The sequence below is a fragment of the Drosophila busckii genome, chromosome 2L (assembly GCF_011750605.1).
Source record: "Drosophila busckii strain San Diego stock center, stock number 13000-0081.31 chromosome 2L, ASM1175060v1, whole genome shotgun sequence".
In the NCBI taxonomy this organism is placed as follows: domain Eukaryota; kingdom Metazoa; phylum Arthropoda; class Insecta; order Diptera; family Drosophilidae; genus Drosophila; species Drosophila busckii.
The window spans coordinates 4,529,674-4,548,041 of record NC_046604.1 but is presented as its reverse complement, the minus strand read 5'-3'; the positions used below and the strand labels follow the sequence as shown (position 1 = coordinate 4,548,041).

General features: G+C 35.7%; 2 protein-coding genes across 5 annotated transcripts; both read right to left on the bottom strand.

Annotated features, from left to right (window-relative positions):
• Positions 1–5,116: 5,116 nt before the first annotated feature.
• On the bottom strand, positions 5,117–7,647 carry LOC108601229 (lipase 1). 2 transcript variants are annotated; one of them, XM_017989131.2, is made up of 4 exons: positions 7,528–7,647; positions 6,857–6,992; positions 6,264–6,803; positions 5,117–5,776 (listed from the first exon to the last, which is right to left on the bottom strand). In XM_017989131.2, the coding sequence occupies exons 2-4, from the start codon at positions 6,965–6,967 to the stop codon at positions 5,138–5,140; spliced, it is 1,290 nt and encodes a 429-aa protein (XP_017844620.2). In that variant the 5' UTR covers positions 6,968–6,992; positions 7,528–7,647; the 3' UTR covers positions 5,117–5,137. The 2 variants fall into 2 exon arrangements, with proteins under 2 accessions (XP_017844620.2, XP_017844628.2); XM_017989139.2 differs by lacking the exon at positions 7,528–7,647 and adding an exon at positions 7,449–7,475.
• Positions 7,648–8,390: 743 nt separating this feature from the next.
• Positions 8,391–11,076, bottom strand: LOC108598653 (lipase 3). 3 transcript variants are annotated; one of them, XM_017985368.2, is made up of 5 exons: positions 10,884–11,075; positions 10,389–10,717; positions 9,599–9,776; positions 9,173–9,534; positions 8,391–9,072 (listed from the first exon to the last, which is right to left on the bottom strand). In XM_017985368.2, exons 2-5 carry the CDS (start codon positions 10,605–10,607, stop codon positions 8,506–8,508), a joined length of 1,326 nt encoding a protein of 441 aa, XP_017840857.2. In that variant the 5' UTR covers positions 10,608–10,717; positions 10,884–11,075; the 3' UTR covers positions 8,391–8,505. The 3 variants fall into 3 exon arrangements, with proteins under 3 accessions (XP_017840857.2, XP_017840863.2, XP_033149257.1); XM_017985374.2 differs by having other exon boundaries at positions 9,179–9,534; positions 10,389–11,076; XM_033293366.1 differs by having other exon boundaries at positions 10,389–11,075.
• Between the last annotated feature and the right edge of the window lie 7,292 nt (positions 11,077–18,368).

The window sequence follows — 18,368 nt, the reverse complement described above, 5'->3', positions numbered from 1 at the left end:
TAAAGAAAAACACGCAGCATAAACAGTTTTATTTTAATGATCAACTATTTAAATTGATAGCAATGCAAGGAAATTATTTATTGAGAGCTTAAAGCATAAAACGATTCTATTGAATTTATATAGCTACGGAATTTGCAATTAATTTGTGCAAATTATTAGTTTTAAATTAAACTAAGCGAGAAGTAAAACTGTAAATGATAAATGTATATTTCATTTTGATGTTCATGTATTCTAATTGATAAATATACAAGCAAACTACATTTATCGATACTATCGATAACATATATTTAACATTTCTGAGACACTGCACTAACAAAAACTAACTAATGTCAATTTAATTTTAATTATAGAATATACGAATTAATACAAATAAAAGCTACACAAATTATCGATAACATGTAACTTTTCGCTTATATTGAATACGCAGTGCCAAACTAAAGCAGCGAGTGCAGTTGGGAATAGATGGGGCAACAATATGTAAAAAGTTTTAACCAGAAAAAAGAGAAAAACTGTAAAATGGAGTTGCCTTGTTGCTGTATACATTACATACAAAGCGTAGAGCCATCAACGGAACAGAGCACATAATAAAAACTGCTCTTATTTTCTATGTGCGGGTTGGCGAACGGGGGTGAAGGGGAAGCAGTTGCATGCCCCAGACGCGACGGCAGTTGTTGCTGTAGCTTGTTGTTTGGGCTGCTTGGCGTGCAGGATAACAACACCAAATGAGATTAGGAAGGACATTCGCGTATTTAACTCACACACACACACACACACAGATACAGATACAGCAACAGACAAAGTGTTGCAGACAGCACGCAGCTGCTGGGGCAGCAAGCAGTAGGATATCCTGACTGCCTGTTATGTTGAGCAACAACCACAGGCGGTCACCAGGCTTCAGTCTCCAGCTGGCCAAACTGCTAGCTGAGCGCTATGTGGAGATACTTTTTGGTGTGGTGAACTAGGGGGGGGGGGGGCTTACAGTCAGTCTGCTAATATTGGGCCCCAAGTTTAGCGCCTCTGTTGTCATTGCAGGAAGTTGCAACAGTTTGAGGCTGTAATTGCTTTTTTGTTTGTCGCTGCGAGCGTTTTGTTTTTGCTTTTGTTGGTCAACACACACACACACATTGGGGTTGGGGAAGTGGTTGCCATGCAGCAGCGTTGCTGCAAATTTTTAATTAGATTTCTTTTTTATCATTTTGTTTTTTTCGTTGTTGTTGCCTGAGGTTTATTTTTGTATTTTAGCAAATGACACTCGCCTTAAATTGAGTTTTTCCTTTTTTTTTTGGCTGGTTTTTTTTCGTGGTTATTGGTCTTGTTTAGCAAGCAGTTAATATGGGTCTAAAGTAGAAGTTATGAGGCATGACAAATTGTTTGGTGTTTATTTGTCTGCTTAATCGAAAGTTAAATCTACTTTTTAAACAGTTAAGGGTTAAAGTTAAGCTGAGAGTTTTGCTAAAAAGAAAAACTTTTAGAAGAGAAAGTTAGGCAAACGCAATTTGGAAAGAGTAAACCCATTGAGAACTGAGCTCCTAACTCAAGCCACTCTAAGTCGTTCAGCTTGTCAGCTTTGCTCACAATTTTTGGTCATGCCGAAGACTCGCGCTTAATACGAAGCTCTCTCAATAGGTCAAATTGATTAGAGCGAACATGCTGAGTGCTAAGCTAAGGATCTCTCTCTCTCTCTCTCTCTTTTCTCTTTGAGCTACACTCATGCTAAGCTCTCTGCTGTTCAGTTACTTAAATCAAATGAATATAAATTATTTCACTGCAGAAGCGTGAAAAGTATTCCCTAAACTTGTTAATATTAAATACATGTGCAAAGGCCAAGTTAATCAATATTTATGTGCGACTATGCTGGACTATAAATTTACACATGTCCACAGATAATTGAAAACTTACAACACTTTGCTCACAGCTGAATGCAACAGCAGCAGCAAGAGCAACTTGCAACTGCAGCATCCACCACAAAGCATCAATTATAAATGCACTCAATAAATTATTTTCAAGCATTAACTTGGCTTATAGCCACATCAACGCCAGTTGTTTGCACAGGTAACAGACATGTGTATGTATGTGTGTTGCGTGTATTTAGGGAATTATTTTAGTTTAGTTAGTGAAGAGAATTTCAGCAAGTTTTATTTCAAGTTGGCAACGTTTTTGTTTTCATTTTGTGCTCCAGCATTGGTGTTAAGCACTTCCGCTTGACTGCTTGGCTGACATGTGTTGCAAGTAGCAGCAGCAGCAGCAACAGCAGCTGCCACAGCTTATATTTTGGCCCACAACTGCAGCTTTGTTGCACCTTTTAGCTTCTGACAGCTCACACACAAAAGCAAGCAGGAGAAGCAAACTTGGTTTGATTTTTCATTAAGTTTTCAGTTGTAGCGTTCGCACATTATTTTTCTTCTACGCTTGCATCGTTAGTTAAAATTATTTTCAATTAGCAGCTTCATATATAGAGCAGCTGCCAAACTGTAAGCGAAGAGCAGCTGACGTCACTGGCAGCATAGCATTTAGTATTCGCAACTGACTTCAACTATTGATCAACAGCAGCAGCACATATTAAGTTTCTGCTTGCCACATAATTCGAGCTGAAGAATTGCACAATATATAAAGGACCAAGCACAAAGCTTAGCCACACAAAAAAAATCATTAAACTTAGTAATTAAATGTACTGCGGTCTGTGCTCAGCTTTCTCCCATATTTGGTTGCAACAAAAGCAACAAAGACCTCGCATTGAGTGTAACCAGTTGCAATTATGAAATTTTAGATATTTTGATGTACTCCAGACGCTGCCAGAGCACCCCAAAAAAGTTGCCTTTTGTTCGTAAGTGATGCTTGATTGTTGCTGGCCAGCAATAATAACATGAGCCCAAGCGCTGATGCCATGACATGGGAATTGAAAACGAGCTGCAAGCTGCAAACGAGCCACAGTAGGGTGTGTCTGTGTGTGTGTGTTTTATATGCTGTGCAGCTTTAATTAAATTGTGTGCAAATCAAATTGTGCTTTTGCCTGTGAAATCAGATATTTAACAAGCCACTGTGTGCCATTAAAGTTGCAAGGCAAAAACTTTTGGCTATTAAAAATTCTATAACGCAACGCACCAAAGTATGCAATAGAAATTTGGCTCGAGCTATTGTGCCAAGCTTTTGTCTTAACCCTGGCCTGGGCTTCAAAACAAAACACTTGAACTTACTCAGTTTGCCAATGCTCAAACTTTCATTCAAATGCAAATCCTGCAGCAAATCTTCAAAATGACTTCGATTGGTTTTTGTGTTGCTTCAGCCTCAGCTTTTGTTTGCGCATCAAACTGTGTGTGTCGCTTTTATCACTTGCAGCAGCCAGTCTCAGGCCAGAGGGCCAACTAACATGTAAATGACTGAAACAATGGCGTTCGCTCCAGCATTTTAACGTATTGCATATTCACAAAAATTCTATGCCAGGCAAGCTTAAGCTGCTGCTGTTGTTGTTGTTGTTTTGCTTAGGAGCAAGCTATAAACAAAACTCAATTTCCGCTTGGTCAAATAGCATGATTGATATGCCAATGCCTTTGCTTGATTTCGAGCAGCAGCAGCCACAACAACAATAGACAACAGACTCCCACTAACGCCCACAAGCAAAAGTGCGTGGCTAATTTTAGTTCACTGAGTTTGCTGCTGCTGAGAGCGCTCGAATGTGCTGCTCGTGGTTTTCTCGCTGCTTAAGCTCAGTTTTTGCTGATCAGCTGCTGTGTACAGTCGCAAAATCAAGCTAGAGTGCATTCTTAATTGCATTATGCATTTTACTTCTACTTATAATATGCAAGACTTTGTTGTCTTTATTATTTTTAAAGCAATTAAATTTATATTAATTCATTGCGTTGTTTGTTTAATGTTCAAGACTGCCGACTTCAAATGATTTTAGTTTGTATTTATCAAGTGACACTTTTATTTCATTGTGGTTCACCAAAACAATACACTGAGTTCAAAAATTAATTGGACACAACATGCACGTTTTTATAATTGGTGCAGCTTAAATTTGTATACAAATTTAGTAATTATGGTATAGAAAACTTTGGACATAATTAAAAAAAAATGTGGATTAAGTCAAAAAAGCGCGAAATAATGTCCCATGTATAAAGTGATAGAATTTTTAGTAAATTTCACATCCAATATATATATTTAAACTATGCTTAAATCTTAAAAAAAAATAAGAAGAGAAATTCTTCTTTGTGCTAAAGAAATAATTGTTAAGCATCGCTAATATTCTAAATAATTAAATCGTTATTAATTCAATTCTTAATATCATTATGTATTACTATACTTCCGAACTATTTATTATTTTTGTAGTTGAATTGTATGTAAATTATATACGCCACTTAATTCTTATTTATTAGCGAGCTGCTTTGCTTGTCAAAAATTACACATACGCCCAGTTCCCACAGCAGTTAAGTTTCATTGCTATAATTAAGCTTATTCAGAAAAAATGTTAACAATAATAACGCATGCCAATACTTTTTTAACTTACTGTTGCTTTTTTTTCAAGCAGTGGACACTTGCTTGCACCCGAGCCAGACTGTCATTGGCAGCATGGATATTTAAATAAAATGTGCTTGCAATAAATTTCATGCAGTTATAGAGCGACATATTTGTGCTAGGATGATGTTGATTGTGTGCGTCTATATATCTAAACGAAGTGCATGCTTGGACTTTTTGGCCAGCCACAGGCACTTGTACAATTTAAATATTTAATCTGATTTTCCATTTCAATGCCTCGCTTCCACACAGAATTACAATAATTTTGTGCTAGACTAAATTCACTAAAGCACACACTTAACTGCAGCTGTGTGTGTGTATTTATTGAGGTATTTAGTATTTAGTTGCATATATTCTAAGTGGCTGTCAGTGCACTTCATATAAACGCTTCAGCAAATGCTATTTTAATAGCACTTAGAGAGAGATAGAGAGAGAGAGAGAGAGAGAATTGCAACAGCTGGCCACAATATGAATATTATAATATAATGCTGCATGTTGGCCAAAATAAACTGAAACTTAATACAAAACATGTTGGCTAAATTGCTTTAAATAGTGGCAAACATTTAATAGAAATTATTATAATAAACTAAAATACTACAAAAAAAATACTTAAATATAGCTTATGCTACTTTAATGTTAGATAACTTCTGTAATTCGTTGTGCCTTTGTTTAATTTTGGTCGCGTTGTAACTATAGTGCCCATAGATTTATTTTCATTTGTCAGCAGTCCACTCTCCACTTTCGCCATAACCTCAAACATGCTATTGTAGAGCAACTTCTTAACATCTTTGCCAAAAACAAAGTCCAAATGATTGAATTTCTTATAGGCCAGCAGCTCATCATGCACCACATTGCCCAGCTCACGACTCAAGCGCTGCACATCCTTAACAGCGGCTAAGTAATCGTTATTGCCATAATACAAAGCAACCTTGCAGTCCACATTGCCCAGTTTATATTTAGGCGGCGTATCGCTGCCATAGAGCTTGCGATTCTGTAAAGGGCCGTAGTCGTATTTGGCGAATTCTTTTCTGTGTATAGTCTGACCATAGTGTCCAAACGATTTGACTGAGGAGCCTGCAGGATAATGACCCAATATCAGCGGTATGGCGGTATCATTGAACTGATTTAAGTCCCAGCCCATAAGCTCCATGACAATATAGGTGCAGGTGTTCTTGAAGGCAAAGCTGCAAAGCTGATAGGCCAACTCTCTCCAGACTTCATTCTCCGGTGGCAGCTCGTGTATGCCCACGGAGTGGAAAAGGCGCTGCAAATTTAATTCAAATTAAAATTATTAAAAACGGTAAACAGAAGTCTATATAAGTTTATATGAAATTCAAACGCGTGCAATTCTAGTTTGAAATATAATTAGATGCAAAGTTTGAAGAATTTCTATGAAAAATATAACGTGCATTCAAATTTATCGCATATTTTTCTTTATGCTTAAAACCATGAAATTTATTTAAGGCATAAGATATATTAAAAACGTTAATTGAGTTACGTTCATGAAAATCAAGTTCGTTCAACTTAAGTTTGAAAATATTAACAATTAAAAAGGGTTAAAGAATTTAAAGAAACGCGAGATAGAACAAAATTCATGCCAAATCAAACGCATATATTAAAGTTGAGCTCAACTTTAGTTGGAAATATGAATCATTGAAAGGGTTAAAACAATTTAAAGGCACACAAAAGTATTAAAGAATTTTCTGTCGCATGTATATTAAATTCAAGCTTAGCTTTAGCTTTATACTTACCACAAGAGCATTTATATAAGGCGCCACCAATAGGTAATAAGGATTATCTATGTTATTCCAGTAAGCCACAGGCGCCAGAGCCTGCATCAGCAGAATCTTTTTCATATATGCAGGACGCTCGCTGCCCATGACAAAGAAGGAAGTGGTGCCCTGGGAATGACCCACATAATGCAGCTGCTTGAAGTTGGTATTAGCTATTATATAGTCAATAGTGGCAGGCAGATCATAAATGCCAAGCTGATGAAATGAAAAGTCCCAAAACTGTGGATTCAATAAATGATATTTGCTATGTTTGCGTGAGTAGCGATTGCCACGCGTGTTGAGCAGCCAAACATCATAGCCGCGATCACTTAGCAAATAGGCAAACGACGTATTGGGCCCCAGCAATAACCAGCCGCTGGAGCTGTCCTCCAGGCCATGCACCAGCAGCACAGGCTGTGCGCCTGGCTTGGGTATGCGATGCGCTGTCAGCTGAAAACCATCCTTAGCATTTATGCTATGCAGCTCCACTGGATAACCATATTTCCTTATAAGCTCGGGCTGCACAAAAGTATAATTAGAATAAATCAAAAAATATTTACAGGCCAGCTTACCGATCTTAGACGCGCATCTTCTATAATTGAGTCAGCATACTTGGCTATATCCGCATATATAAAATTTGCTTGCCAGCATAGGCAAATCAAACAGCCAACAAATCGCAGCATATTGTTAGCACAGTTGAACGAACATCTGAAATGTGCATATGAATAGATCTGTGTATAATGTAATAACATTGCTAGTTAATTGGCCAGTTGCATGCCAAGTTCAATGTTAAAAAGATTGTTCTTGCTATGTTAACTTTTGTAATGAAAACTAGTTTGCTAATCTCAAGTGAAACCTGTCATTTTATCGCCTTCACAATGAAACTATCTATAAATAATTAGCTATGTTTAAGCGCGATTTATTTATTATTTTGTTTAACGAGCATGATTAGCTGCATTTTAAATATATTTTTATAACTTGTACATGCAGTTTCTGGTATTTTAATTACTTCTAATTAATAATTAATATTTTAAAACATATTTCTTTAATTTTTATTTATTTTTCAACAGTTTTGTCAACTTAGTTGAATTTTATGTAAATTACACACGCCACTTAATTCTTATTTATTAGCGAGCTGCTTTGCTTGTCAAAAATTACACATACGCCCAGTTCCCACAGCACTTAATAAACTCAAACTGTCATTGTTTACGTTAAAGACCATTGCTAAACTAAAGTTTATTACATTTTAAAACGTTGCACTTAACGCAGCTTTAGTTACGCCTTTTGCGCGATTTGAAACGCTTTAAACACTTCGATCGTTTTAGTTTTCCAGCTTTGAAAATTTCAACTGTGCACGGCGTGATTCTTATAGCAACTGATCTGTTTAAAACACAACTGAGCTGTTAGATATAACGTCTAGCTATGATTGTAAGCCGATCTATGCTACGAGAATAGCACACGCAGTATATAATTTATATTCGAACAAAAATTAGCTTAAATTACCCGATTGCAATGTCAAACAAGTTTTAATGCCGGGAATAGAATTAAATGCAAGCAACTTGCTTCAAAGTGATTAGTTCCAGGCTATATACTATATACTAGCTGACCTACTTTTAAATAGTTATAAGTGCAGTAAGTCAATTAGCTGTTAATAACTTCTAATTAGTTTTTTAATTGAAATTCCATTTCTATTTTATACGAATTTTCTTTATAATTTATTTATACTACTCGCATGTTTCTACACTTATTAATTTTAATTGGAATTTAGAAATCCTCGCCTTGAGATAAAACAATTTTTTTAAACTTTTCTGTTTTTACTGAATCTTCTCTTAAATTGAGATTAAGTATACATATCTTATAAGTAAACATTATCTAACAGTTCTTTTCAACTGTTTTAGGATTGCACATTCCTAGATTCAATCGCTGGTTGGTAGGTCGTTAAGAAGGAGACATAATTTTCTTTTGCCAAATGTATTTTCATTAGTTACCTTTTGCAGTTTGTCATTTGTTATTTTTACTTACCAGCCGTTTTACAAGAATGCTCATACGCAGCGTTGCCACATAGCTATTGCTATATGTATGTGTTAACAATGTAATGCTAGTATTTAAAAATAAATCGCTTCAATGAATTTAAATCGCTACCATGAATTTAAATAAATATTTACAAATAGGTTAATATACTGTAAGTATGCTTAGCAATTAAATCAGCTCATCGGGCATGTTAATCTAAAGTATCGATAGCATTTTCATTGCCATGCGCTCGCATATTCTCCAACATGCGCTCCCAGAGCAGCACGCGAGCATCAACACCCCAAATAAAGTCCAGATGATTGAACTCCTCATAGTCCACCATATACTCGGAGATGACATTGGGCAGCTCTGCACGCAGCGCTTCGACATCAGCGGGCTGAGCCAGCCAATCGTTCTGAGCATAATACAAAGCGACCTTGGCTTTGACATTCTTCAACTTATAAGCTGGCGGCGTTATGCTATTGTAGCGCCAATGATTGCGTAGCCAGCCGTAGTCAAACTGACGGAAGCTGCCCGATCTGCGCAGCTGGCCAAAGTGTTGCATTTGCTTGGTGGCAGCGCCAGCGGGTGCATGCCCCACTACAACGGGCAGCATTGTTTCATTCAGCTGATATTTATCAAAGCCTGTGGTGAGGAATATAACATTCGAGCAAATCTCCTTGGTAAGCGTTGTCTCATCGCAAATCAGCTGATTGAACATGACTATAAATTCATTCTTGGGCAAAAACTCATGCACGCCAATGAGCTTCAGCACAATCTGCAAAGCAACAGTAAACAATTTAATTGATTTGTTTTATAGTGTGTAGACACTACTAATTGGTTAGTCTACTGTTTGTTAATATTTAACGATAACTTACGCTCACCGACATGTGAAATTCTGCGAGGAAATTCACCACAGGACTCTTGCAATGCTTCATATAAGCCACAGGTGCTAGCGCCTGCATTAGCATTATCTTATCCATATACTCGGGACGCTCGCTGCCCATAATCCAAAATACGACAGTGCCCTGCGAGTGTCCGATATAGTGCAGCTGTTTATGATTTGTCTGCTCCAGTATATAGTCTATAGTCTTGGGTATATCATACACGCCCATTTCGTGAAATGTAAAGTCCCAAAACTTGGCATGATGCGTCGTATACTTAATATGCTTGCGTGAATAAGTATTGCCGCGCACATTTGCCATCCAAACATCATAGCCCTGCTCATATAGCAAGTAACCTGATAAGCAAGTCGTATAGATTGTAAATATATATACTATATATATATATGTTTGTAGGCTTACCCAAGCCCTTATTGGGACCCATCATCACCCAAGTGGCGGAACTATCGAGCAGTCCATGCACCAGCAGCACTGGTGTAGCCCCTGGTCTAGCAATGCGATGCAGCGTTAATATATAACCATCATCTGTCGTAACTGTATGATTTTCCGCCGGATAGCCATACTTCTTTATGAGACTATACTGTAAGTTAGGAATTGTTTAAAAACATTTTAATACTTGTTGAATTTTGTACTTTTTTCATTTACCCTTTATTATATTTCTTATAATTATGTAAACATTTTATGTTACATTAGAGTTGGGAGTCTATGCGGACTTTATAAGTCACGAGCCTCTTCAAAAAATTCCCGAGCTTCGCATATGAAAAATGATTTCATTTGAAGGGGCAAAGTAAAAGTGGAATGCTCGGTATGGTTTGAAAGTGATGTAGTATTATATATACTGAAAAGTATATAATAAGAATACATATGGTATATATTTTATATATCGGGACGGACGGAATTTTAATGGTGCGTCTTCATAAGTAACTTGGGTTACGACTGGGTCGGACTTTAAAAAGAATCTGTGTTCCATCTCTAGTTCTATTTAAATTGTTTACGTTAACATCAATAGTATATAATTCATTGTTGCGGGAAATGCTTGTAAGCAACAAGGCTGCTTAGTATGCTTTGATACTTATATTTTGTGTTAATCATTTTGAATAAATAATTGTTTTAATTTTTGTTGCATTATGTTGTGTGATTATTATTGTTTTCTATTTTTGTATATTCATTTTTATGCAGTTTCTTTGCTTACCGTATTCAAATGCGAATCCTCTTGTATATTTGGATCCACATCGTGCTCAATGCGCAAATGCGAGTCCACGGCTAATGAACGGCCCAGCCATGTGGGCGACTTAAAGTTTACATTGAATAAACTGATATTGCCGAGTAGAAATGATAAATCAGCCTGGCTGCCGCACTGTGACAAACTCAGGCATAGAGCGAACAACAGCAGCTGCTTAAAATGCCACATCTTGACTTTTATTTATAATAATAAAATTTACTTGAGGCAATGCGCGCACGCTGGGGCACAAATGCGAACTGTTGATGCGTTGATTGAGTTGACGAGCATGAAACTTGTCGCTTTTGAAATGAAATTAAAATAAGCATGCAAACAAACACACAGAGAGAGATATAGTATGTGCTATATATGCTGATTACAGCTTGTTTGCATACAATAATACTTTCAATTGAATCACCCAAAAAGAAAAAAGAGCGATAACAAATATTGGTCAAGTGCACTGATAACCTTTAATTCACTACGTCATTGTCTGATAAGCTGCGAGTCCGGTTTTCAATTTTGCGCTTGACTTTGACTTTGCGTTACGCACGCGACTTCTGAACTCTTGTGGGCTTAGGCAACAACTGAACTGAACTGAACTGAACTGAGCGTAGAGCTAGCAACATTATAATAACAACATAATGTTGCCAGGTCAATATATATATAAAATTGCTTGTTTGTTAAATTTTGTGTTGCTGCGCGTTGCGCTTACATTTGCCGACTGAGCGCTGCTTTGGGTTTTTAAACTGCACATTGCTTAAATTTCAATTCATTTTCTCACACACTTGACAACCAGTTGTCTTCAATAGATATATATGCATCAACCTAATGATGCTCTTATAGTCATTTGGCGCTATATTTAGTTGACTAATATATAGCGCATCATTTGCATTTCATTAACAAAAAACTTGTTGTCTACCTCACAATTATGACGTTTTTATTTAAAAGTTTTGCCATAACTCGTTTATCGAACTGACCTAATTGTAGTTTTTTTTTATTTTTTATATGCTATATGTATATAATTTAAATTTTTTTACGCAGCTGTCAGTTGAACTTGCCATTAATAAATATTAAAGTGCAAATGCATTTATGAAATATAATTACTTATCAGCAGCTTTGTTTATAAATTTAGCAGTAGCTGATTTTACAATACTCTATACGACTTATTTTATTATAATATTAACAACAATTATTAAGCATTAATTTGCTAATATATTCTACAATATGAAACCGGCAGCTCCCAACTAACAAATGCTACGCTCAGCACTATTTTTCGCCTATGCCAATGATTAACTATGAATCATTGTTATAAGTACCTATATACATAACAATTTATTAATTATACACCTGCTTATATAAAGTTTCATTCTAAACAAAAAGCAACAACGCCACTCATTCATAATAAATTGTATTTTGCAGTTCAAAGTGCAATTAAATGTGCCACAAATATTATTGCTGCTGCCTGTTTAATTGTTATTCAATTGAACGCAATTCATTGGTCAGCCAAATTGCGGTAAATTTGCTGATAAATAAGTATCAAAGTTGACAAACGATGGGCAATGATTAAGCTAAGCATAAACCACACAAAATTAATTTTAGAAATTTTCTATTTACAGCCTCACACACAGATGTACAGATACTACACATGCAATAATAATAACAAAAGCAGCAAATAGATGTGGTCAAAATATTTAACCAGAGGGCAGAGCAGTGATGAGAGTTGGACAGAGCAAGAGAGAAGAGCGAGTGGAGCTTGAATAAAGCAGATGAATGCCTGCTTATAAAATGGTGCAACAGTTGAGTGTTATTCATTATTCAATACCTGCATTGAGATATAAGAGCATATGGCTTCAGAACATAATTCAGTTGAAAAATGATATTTTAGAAAAAAATAATGCTATAAGTAGAAAGAGGAAAACGTTTTTCGTTTTCTTCAAGCAATAAAACAAAATACTTAATTAATTAATTAAGTAATTTAATTAAGCTTACATTGCTTTAACAAATTCTATATATAGTCTATATAAACAGCAGAATTATTTATTTTTTGTTTTCTAAATGATTTATATAGAACTATAAATATGACTTAATAAATCATTTTAAGAAATTAATGAATTGAGTATATACTATTAATTTTTATATAATTTGTTTAAACGTTTTTCTTCTAAAAATAAATAATTGTGTCTTAATAAGCAAATCGATTATAAACTATGCCACCTATAGTTGTCATTAATATATTAAATGCATCATTTTAGTGCTCGCATAACTTTAGGAACAATTTTTTAATCTTCTACAATAAAATAATGAAATGAGAAATTATATATATATTTATCAATGAATATAAATAATAACACATAAAGGGTAGCTTAGTTCGAAATGCTGTTTATGACAATTTCAGCTTATTTTGCTAGTTACTAACAACAGATCCTATGCTTCAGTTTACTCAGTGCATAGGCACGAAGCTACTTCACTAATTGCAACAACACAACATAACAACACTCTGGCTAGATTTTATAGCAGACAATTGTGCCTTCATTAATTCAAAGTAGCGCATAAATTTATGCATGTTGTTATTGTTATTGCATTAGTGTAAGTTCTGAATGCTTTTATTGCAATGTCAGCAGTTAGTCCGACAAACTTATTTGCTTCAACGAGCGTTAACCGAAATTTGATTTTTGGCTTTTTGGCATACTACTGTGAATTGATGCGTTTATTTACAATGCGGTTTTTTGCATGTGGGGGCGTATTACCCAAAACTTTTGCACTGCAGTCAATTCAAAGCGCGTTCTAAAGCAACCAAAAATACCACTGGATGTCCTGACTGGTCCTGACTGACTGACATCTGGCATTTTGCATTTTTAATTTAACTCTGGGGTATTTGACAACAGCGACAAAACCCCACCGCATAAACCGCAAACAATTGCTGACAAATAGAGCCCATGACAATATTAGCAGCCCAAGCAATGCCACCCAACCCAACCCAACCACCCACCACGCCCTATGCCGCCCATGCAAATGTCAACTAAAGCAGTTTGTTGCTAAAAGTTTTTGTTTTTGTTTTTGCCTGGCTGTTGGCACTTGCTTGATGAATTGCACTGATATAGGCATTAGCATAAGCCAAAGTACTCTTCACATTTTACTCAGTACTCAGTGCTACTTGTCAAATGAAAGTTCTTTGAAAATTGACTTCAGTCGTGGTTGAGTTCAAAAGTTCGAACTGACCTGGGTAAACAAAGAGTGCTCCTAGTAATTTGCACAGCCTTAAAAGTTTTGGCAAAGTTTGTTGTGCTGCTAGCTTCTGATATTTTAGAAAGTTTCATTTCACATTCAAAATTTGTGGAAAAAAAGTGCTAAAGTAATTGCGGTTTAAGCTAAAGACTTACTACAAATACAGTGGTGTCCAATAATGAGTACAGGTTTGCAATTTATGTGATTAAGCATTCAAAAAAACTAAACTAATAAAGAAAATTTAGGAACTCGTTTTTCTCATTATTATTTATTTATTTCTTAACATTTTTTGTATAGACAATATAAAGAACAATAAGTAAATAATCATAGCAACTTGCATGGAAAAATTGCTTTAAATAATAATTAATAAAAATGCGTTCTACTGAAATAATTTGATACGTAAACTATAATAACTCCAAAGCAGCTTAATTCAAATTTAAACTTTTTATAAGGCACTAATTATAAAGAAATAAAGTTAAGACTTTAATAGCTTTAACTATTTGACTCTTCAAATTTGCTTTATGTATTAGCTAAATTTAATACTTTTGAGCTCTAAAAGTACAAAAAATGTACATATATTTTATAAAAAAGAAAAACTATATTTTATTAAGCACAAATTATTTATATACGTTTTAGTTTAGTTGCATTTATAAAAGTTAGTACAACATTTGCTGATTCAACTTTATATTTGAATTAAATTTCATTATTTATGACAAGCTCAACAAACAATAATTTACTTTAGCCCTTAAGCTGTACAAATAAGCGAAAAAGTCATTTTATTTTAAAATATTTTTAATAATTAATTCCTTAAATGTTTGTCTCTGGTTACATTTAAAAAAATAAACGAAATCGTTTCAATTGCTAGCGGCGCACGCAGCTGTCAAAAAAACGTTTACACCCTTTTTAACAACTGCAACATCTGCGCCTATTTAAACCAAATAATTAACTGTCAACAACAGCAGCAGCAGCCCCGACAACTATAAAATATTGAATTTGCACCTTGGCACTCGCGGCTAACGAGAGTGATCACAACAACAACAACAATGCAGCATTATATAAAAAAAAAAAAAATACGCGTATGTAGGCAATTTTTGCTTGGCACTGTGAGTAATGTATATAACCGAAATGATAAATATAAATAAATGTACGCCATTGTTGTTGTTATTGTTGTTGTAAAAAATGTGCGAGAAAAATGATTTTTGCACGCCTCAGTTGATGTTGACAGGACGAAGCGGGACGAGTCGTAGGGTTAGCAACGTAGGCGACTCCAGCTGGCAGTGTCATTAACTCGACAAACCGCTCGACGGCTATGCGTATAAGTGGAGCGGAAGTGCACAAGCAGGGTGGGTGGGGGGTGTGGCTGTTATGCTGACGAAAAAAAATGTTAAGGCATTCGTTATGTCAACAAGCAACAATGAGAGCTCGCTCGCCAAACCTGTACAGTGAAGCAAGCGCAAGGGAAGAAGCCTGCTTATGCGCATTACATCACTCATTTTGAAGTGTACGCTGTATGTGTGTGTTAGAGTTTGTTGGTATTGTTGTAATTGCAGAAGCCATGAGTCGTCTAACGACAAAGTTATCGCTCTGCTTAACGCTCTCTATGCTCCTTTTTTTAATGAAGTGCAGCCCGCCTGCGCTCCCGCTCCCGCTGCCGCTTCAGCCTCAGCCAAGCGACAAATGTTTTCGTCTTGTTCTGCATGGAGCGCGGGACAGAGTAGGGAGCAGCCTGGGCTTGGTTTGGTTTGGTTTGGTTTTTATGCCAAGAGAAATGCAGCTCGGCCTGTTTAACCTTTGGGGCGCACTCTTTAAGGTCTACACACATATTTTGTGCTTGGCTGCATTTTAAGTGGCAAATGCGTTAATTGGGCATTAAATGTAGCAACGGTATTTTTTAGCAGCATTATTTTCCCTTTTTATTCTGTATGGCTTGTGTTGTGGTGCTTTTTAAGTATTTTTGGCCACTTAAGCGTTGATTTGTAAAATGAGCTAATTTAAGTTGAACAACTTACAACATTTTCCAGTTGAATTAACTTTGTTCCTTTCTTTGTATCAAATAAATATTTGTATGGCAAAATATAAAGGAAAGTGTATATTGATATCAAGCACTTCCTATTTGCTGGCATTTAATAAACGGACATTTCAATAAATATTTTTACTAAATACTGTGTGTGATTTATTACTATATACAAAATATCTTTATCACCAACTGTAATTCAAAGTGTTTCCATGCAAAAGAAAATACACTGCAACAAGTTCTCTCATACTTTTAATCATTGAGAGTGTCTTATGCAATTTCATTAGACTACTGACCTTCTAAATTTTACAAATAGGAATGAATTTTTTCTTAGATTTTCTTGATTTTGTTTACAGCACTTTTTTGTTTAATTTCAGTTTATAATATTAACTTTGAACAAGTATCTCAAAGAAGAGTTATAAATTGTCAACAATAATCGCAGTTGTAAATAACAAGCTAACCGTTAAAACTGCTTCCTGACCTGTTCTTTATCTCAAGAACTAGTTTTATTTTGAAATTTATAGAGGAGAAAATTTCAAAAGAATGTCGATATGCTGCGGGTACTTTTCTTGGAATAATTGCAATAATAATTTCAAAACCGATTAGATTGCATTATTCTATAACGTAGGTATAATACAAAGCAAAGGTTCGATTAATTTTACTTAGCACCGGCTCACAATTGTCGCCAGTTTGCGGCGGGCAATCTGATTACTTTGAAAGCTTGCACTGAATGGATGACTTCTGCTATAATCAATTACTGGTAGTTACTATGACCATACTTCGCAAATTGCCTTGTCTGTTGATGAGTTTAGTTGAGCGATTGCTACGGGAGCTCCATATGGCCATAATATGCGATGGGGTGCGGAGAGCCAAACAATTCTGGGTGGAACTGAGACGGTGCCGTGATTTTTGGATATTTTTAATGATCGCAACTGTGCTATTGAATCGCATTATATATGTGAAGCTAGAATTGACATGTATTAAAGAGATGTCAAATTAAATTAAAAATTAAATTAATTGCAGTGCCAGACTAACTAAAACTGCAATAATAATAACAAGATTTTGTAATCATTAAAAAAATTATCAATTGTCACATAAATTTTGATTTCAATAATATCATATTTTCAAAAAATCTTGATTCAGTCGGCTCAAGCGCAATGTCAAGGTTCATCAGCTGCCATCAGTGTGGCATATCCAATGACTCACTTAAAATCCACGCAGCTTTAAGCAACATGTTGTTTCACCTTGTTGAAGCGCAACCCAAAGCAACAAACAAAAAAAATCAATGTGTAAATCTTAAGTACTCAAAGCACATGAAAATTCAGCACGAAAGCGTAAATTCCCATAAGAAACAAGAGTTGTGTGTGTGTGTGTGTGGTAAGGGAAAGCATTTCACCAGCCCGTTTGCTACTCTGAGTGTGTCAATGTGGCAGCTGCGCCCCCTTTGCTCTTTGCTGAACGCGTACGTGGTATCAATTTCGAAAAGATTTATGCGCTCGGCAAAAAGGGGCTATAAAATATTTATTGTTTTATGTTGCATGGCCAATGATAAGCAGTAAGCAACAAGCTGTAATGCGATACAAGGCGGCAAAGGCAATGCAAAAAAGGATATGCAGCAGCAGCAGCTAAGAAAGCCACATGAAATATTTGCTTCAAATAAGAATTTATTTTCATGGCATATTATGCCAAAGAGCAAACAAATGTGCAAATATGTTGAACAAACGACAAGACTTTGACTACAAGCAAATATGTAAGCATAGCTAATAAACAATATTCAAAGCAGACACCTGCAGCATTAATTAAGTTAGCAGCGCTTGATTATTGATTTAATTACACATCAAAGTGGCAAAGACAAAAGACTGCTGCTGCTGCTGTTGCTGATGCATCAAAGTAAATGCTAATGAACAAATTTTGCGAAAACGAAGAAGCTCTTGGCGCCACTTGTGTGTGCTTTTGCAGTTGCATTAAATTTAATGAGCTCTTATTAAATTTAAGCAGTCAAATGAATTAGTTAGGCAGCAAACTTTATTACTGAAGTTTTTGCTTTAAGTTGTTTGCGCCGCTTGCTTTGCATTTAATGCGTATCTCATAGATACAGCTAATGAAATGTACGCTCAGGGGTTAGACAAACAATCAATTGGTTTTGTGTGCGCCTCAAAACAATGGCTCATAAAAAACAGAAAATCAGAAATCAAAAGCGCACATCACAGCGAGAGAAGCGAACAAGAAACAGCGCTGACCGCAAAATAAACGAATTTTCTTTTTTTGTTTTGTTGTTCTGCCAGTTTATTTATGCGGCAATATATATGGCTTTGAAATCGTCAGAGCCCGTCTGCACCCCAGGAAGCTCTCTCTGTCTCTTTGTATATGCTACAACCTGTGGCATTTGCAACTGCCACGGCCACCACCAATATCATACGCTTTGGTCCGCTCATCTGTGTTGAGTAAACTTTCTATTTTATTTACATTTTGCGCTTCAGCGCATTTTATATCTTTAACTTTGCCCTGTGGCAAAACGCAGGAGGCGTGGCATCTAAATTTTAAATTGAAAATTGATTTTTGCCAATGTATTCGCATATACATTTTTTTTGTTCTCTAGAGCAGGCCAAGAGGGTAGCTTAGCAAGTAACAGTCAGTCAGTCAGTCGAATATGTTGGCAAAGTTCGTTTATGCTCTTATTATAATCTCCCTTTTAAATTGCATAGCGTGCAATA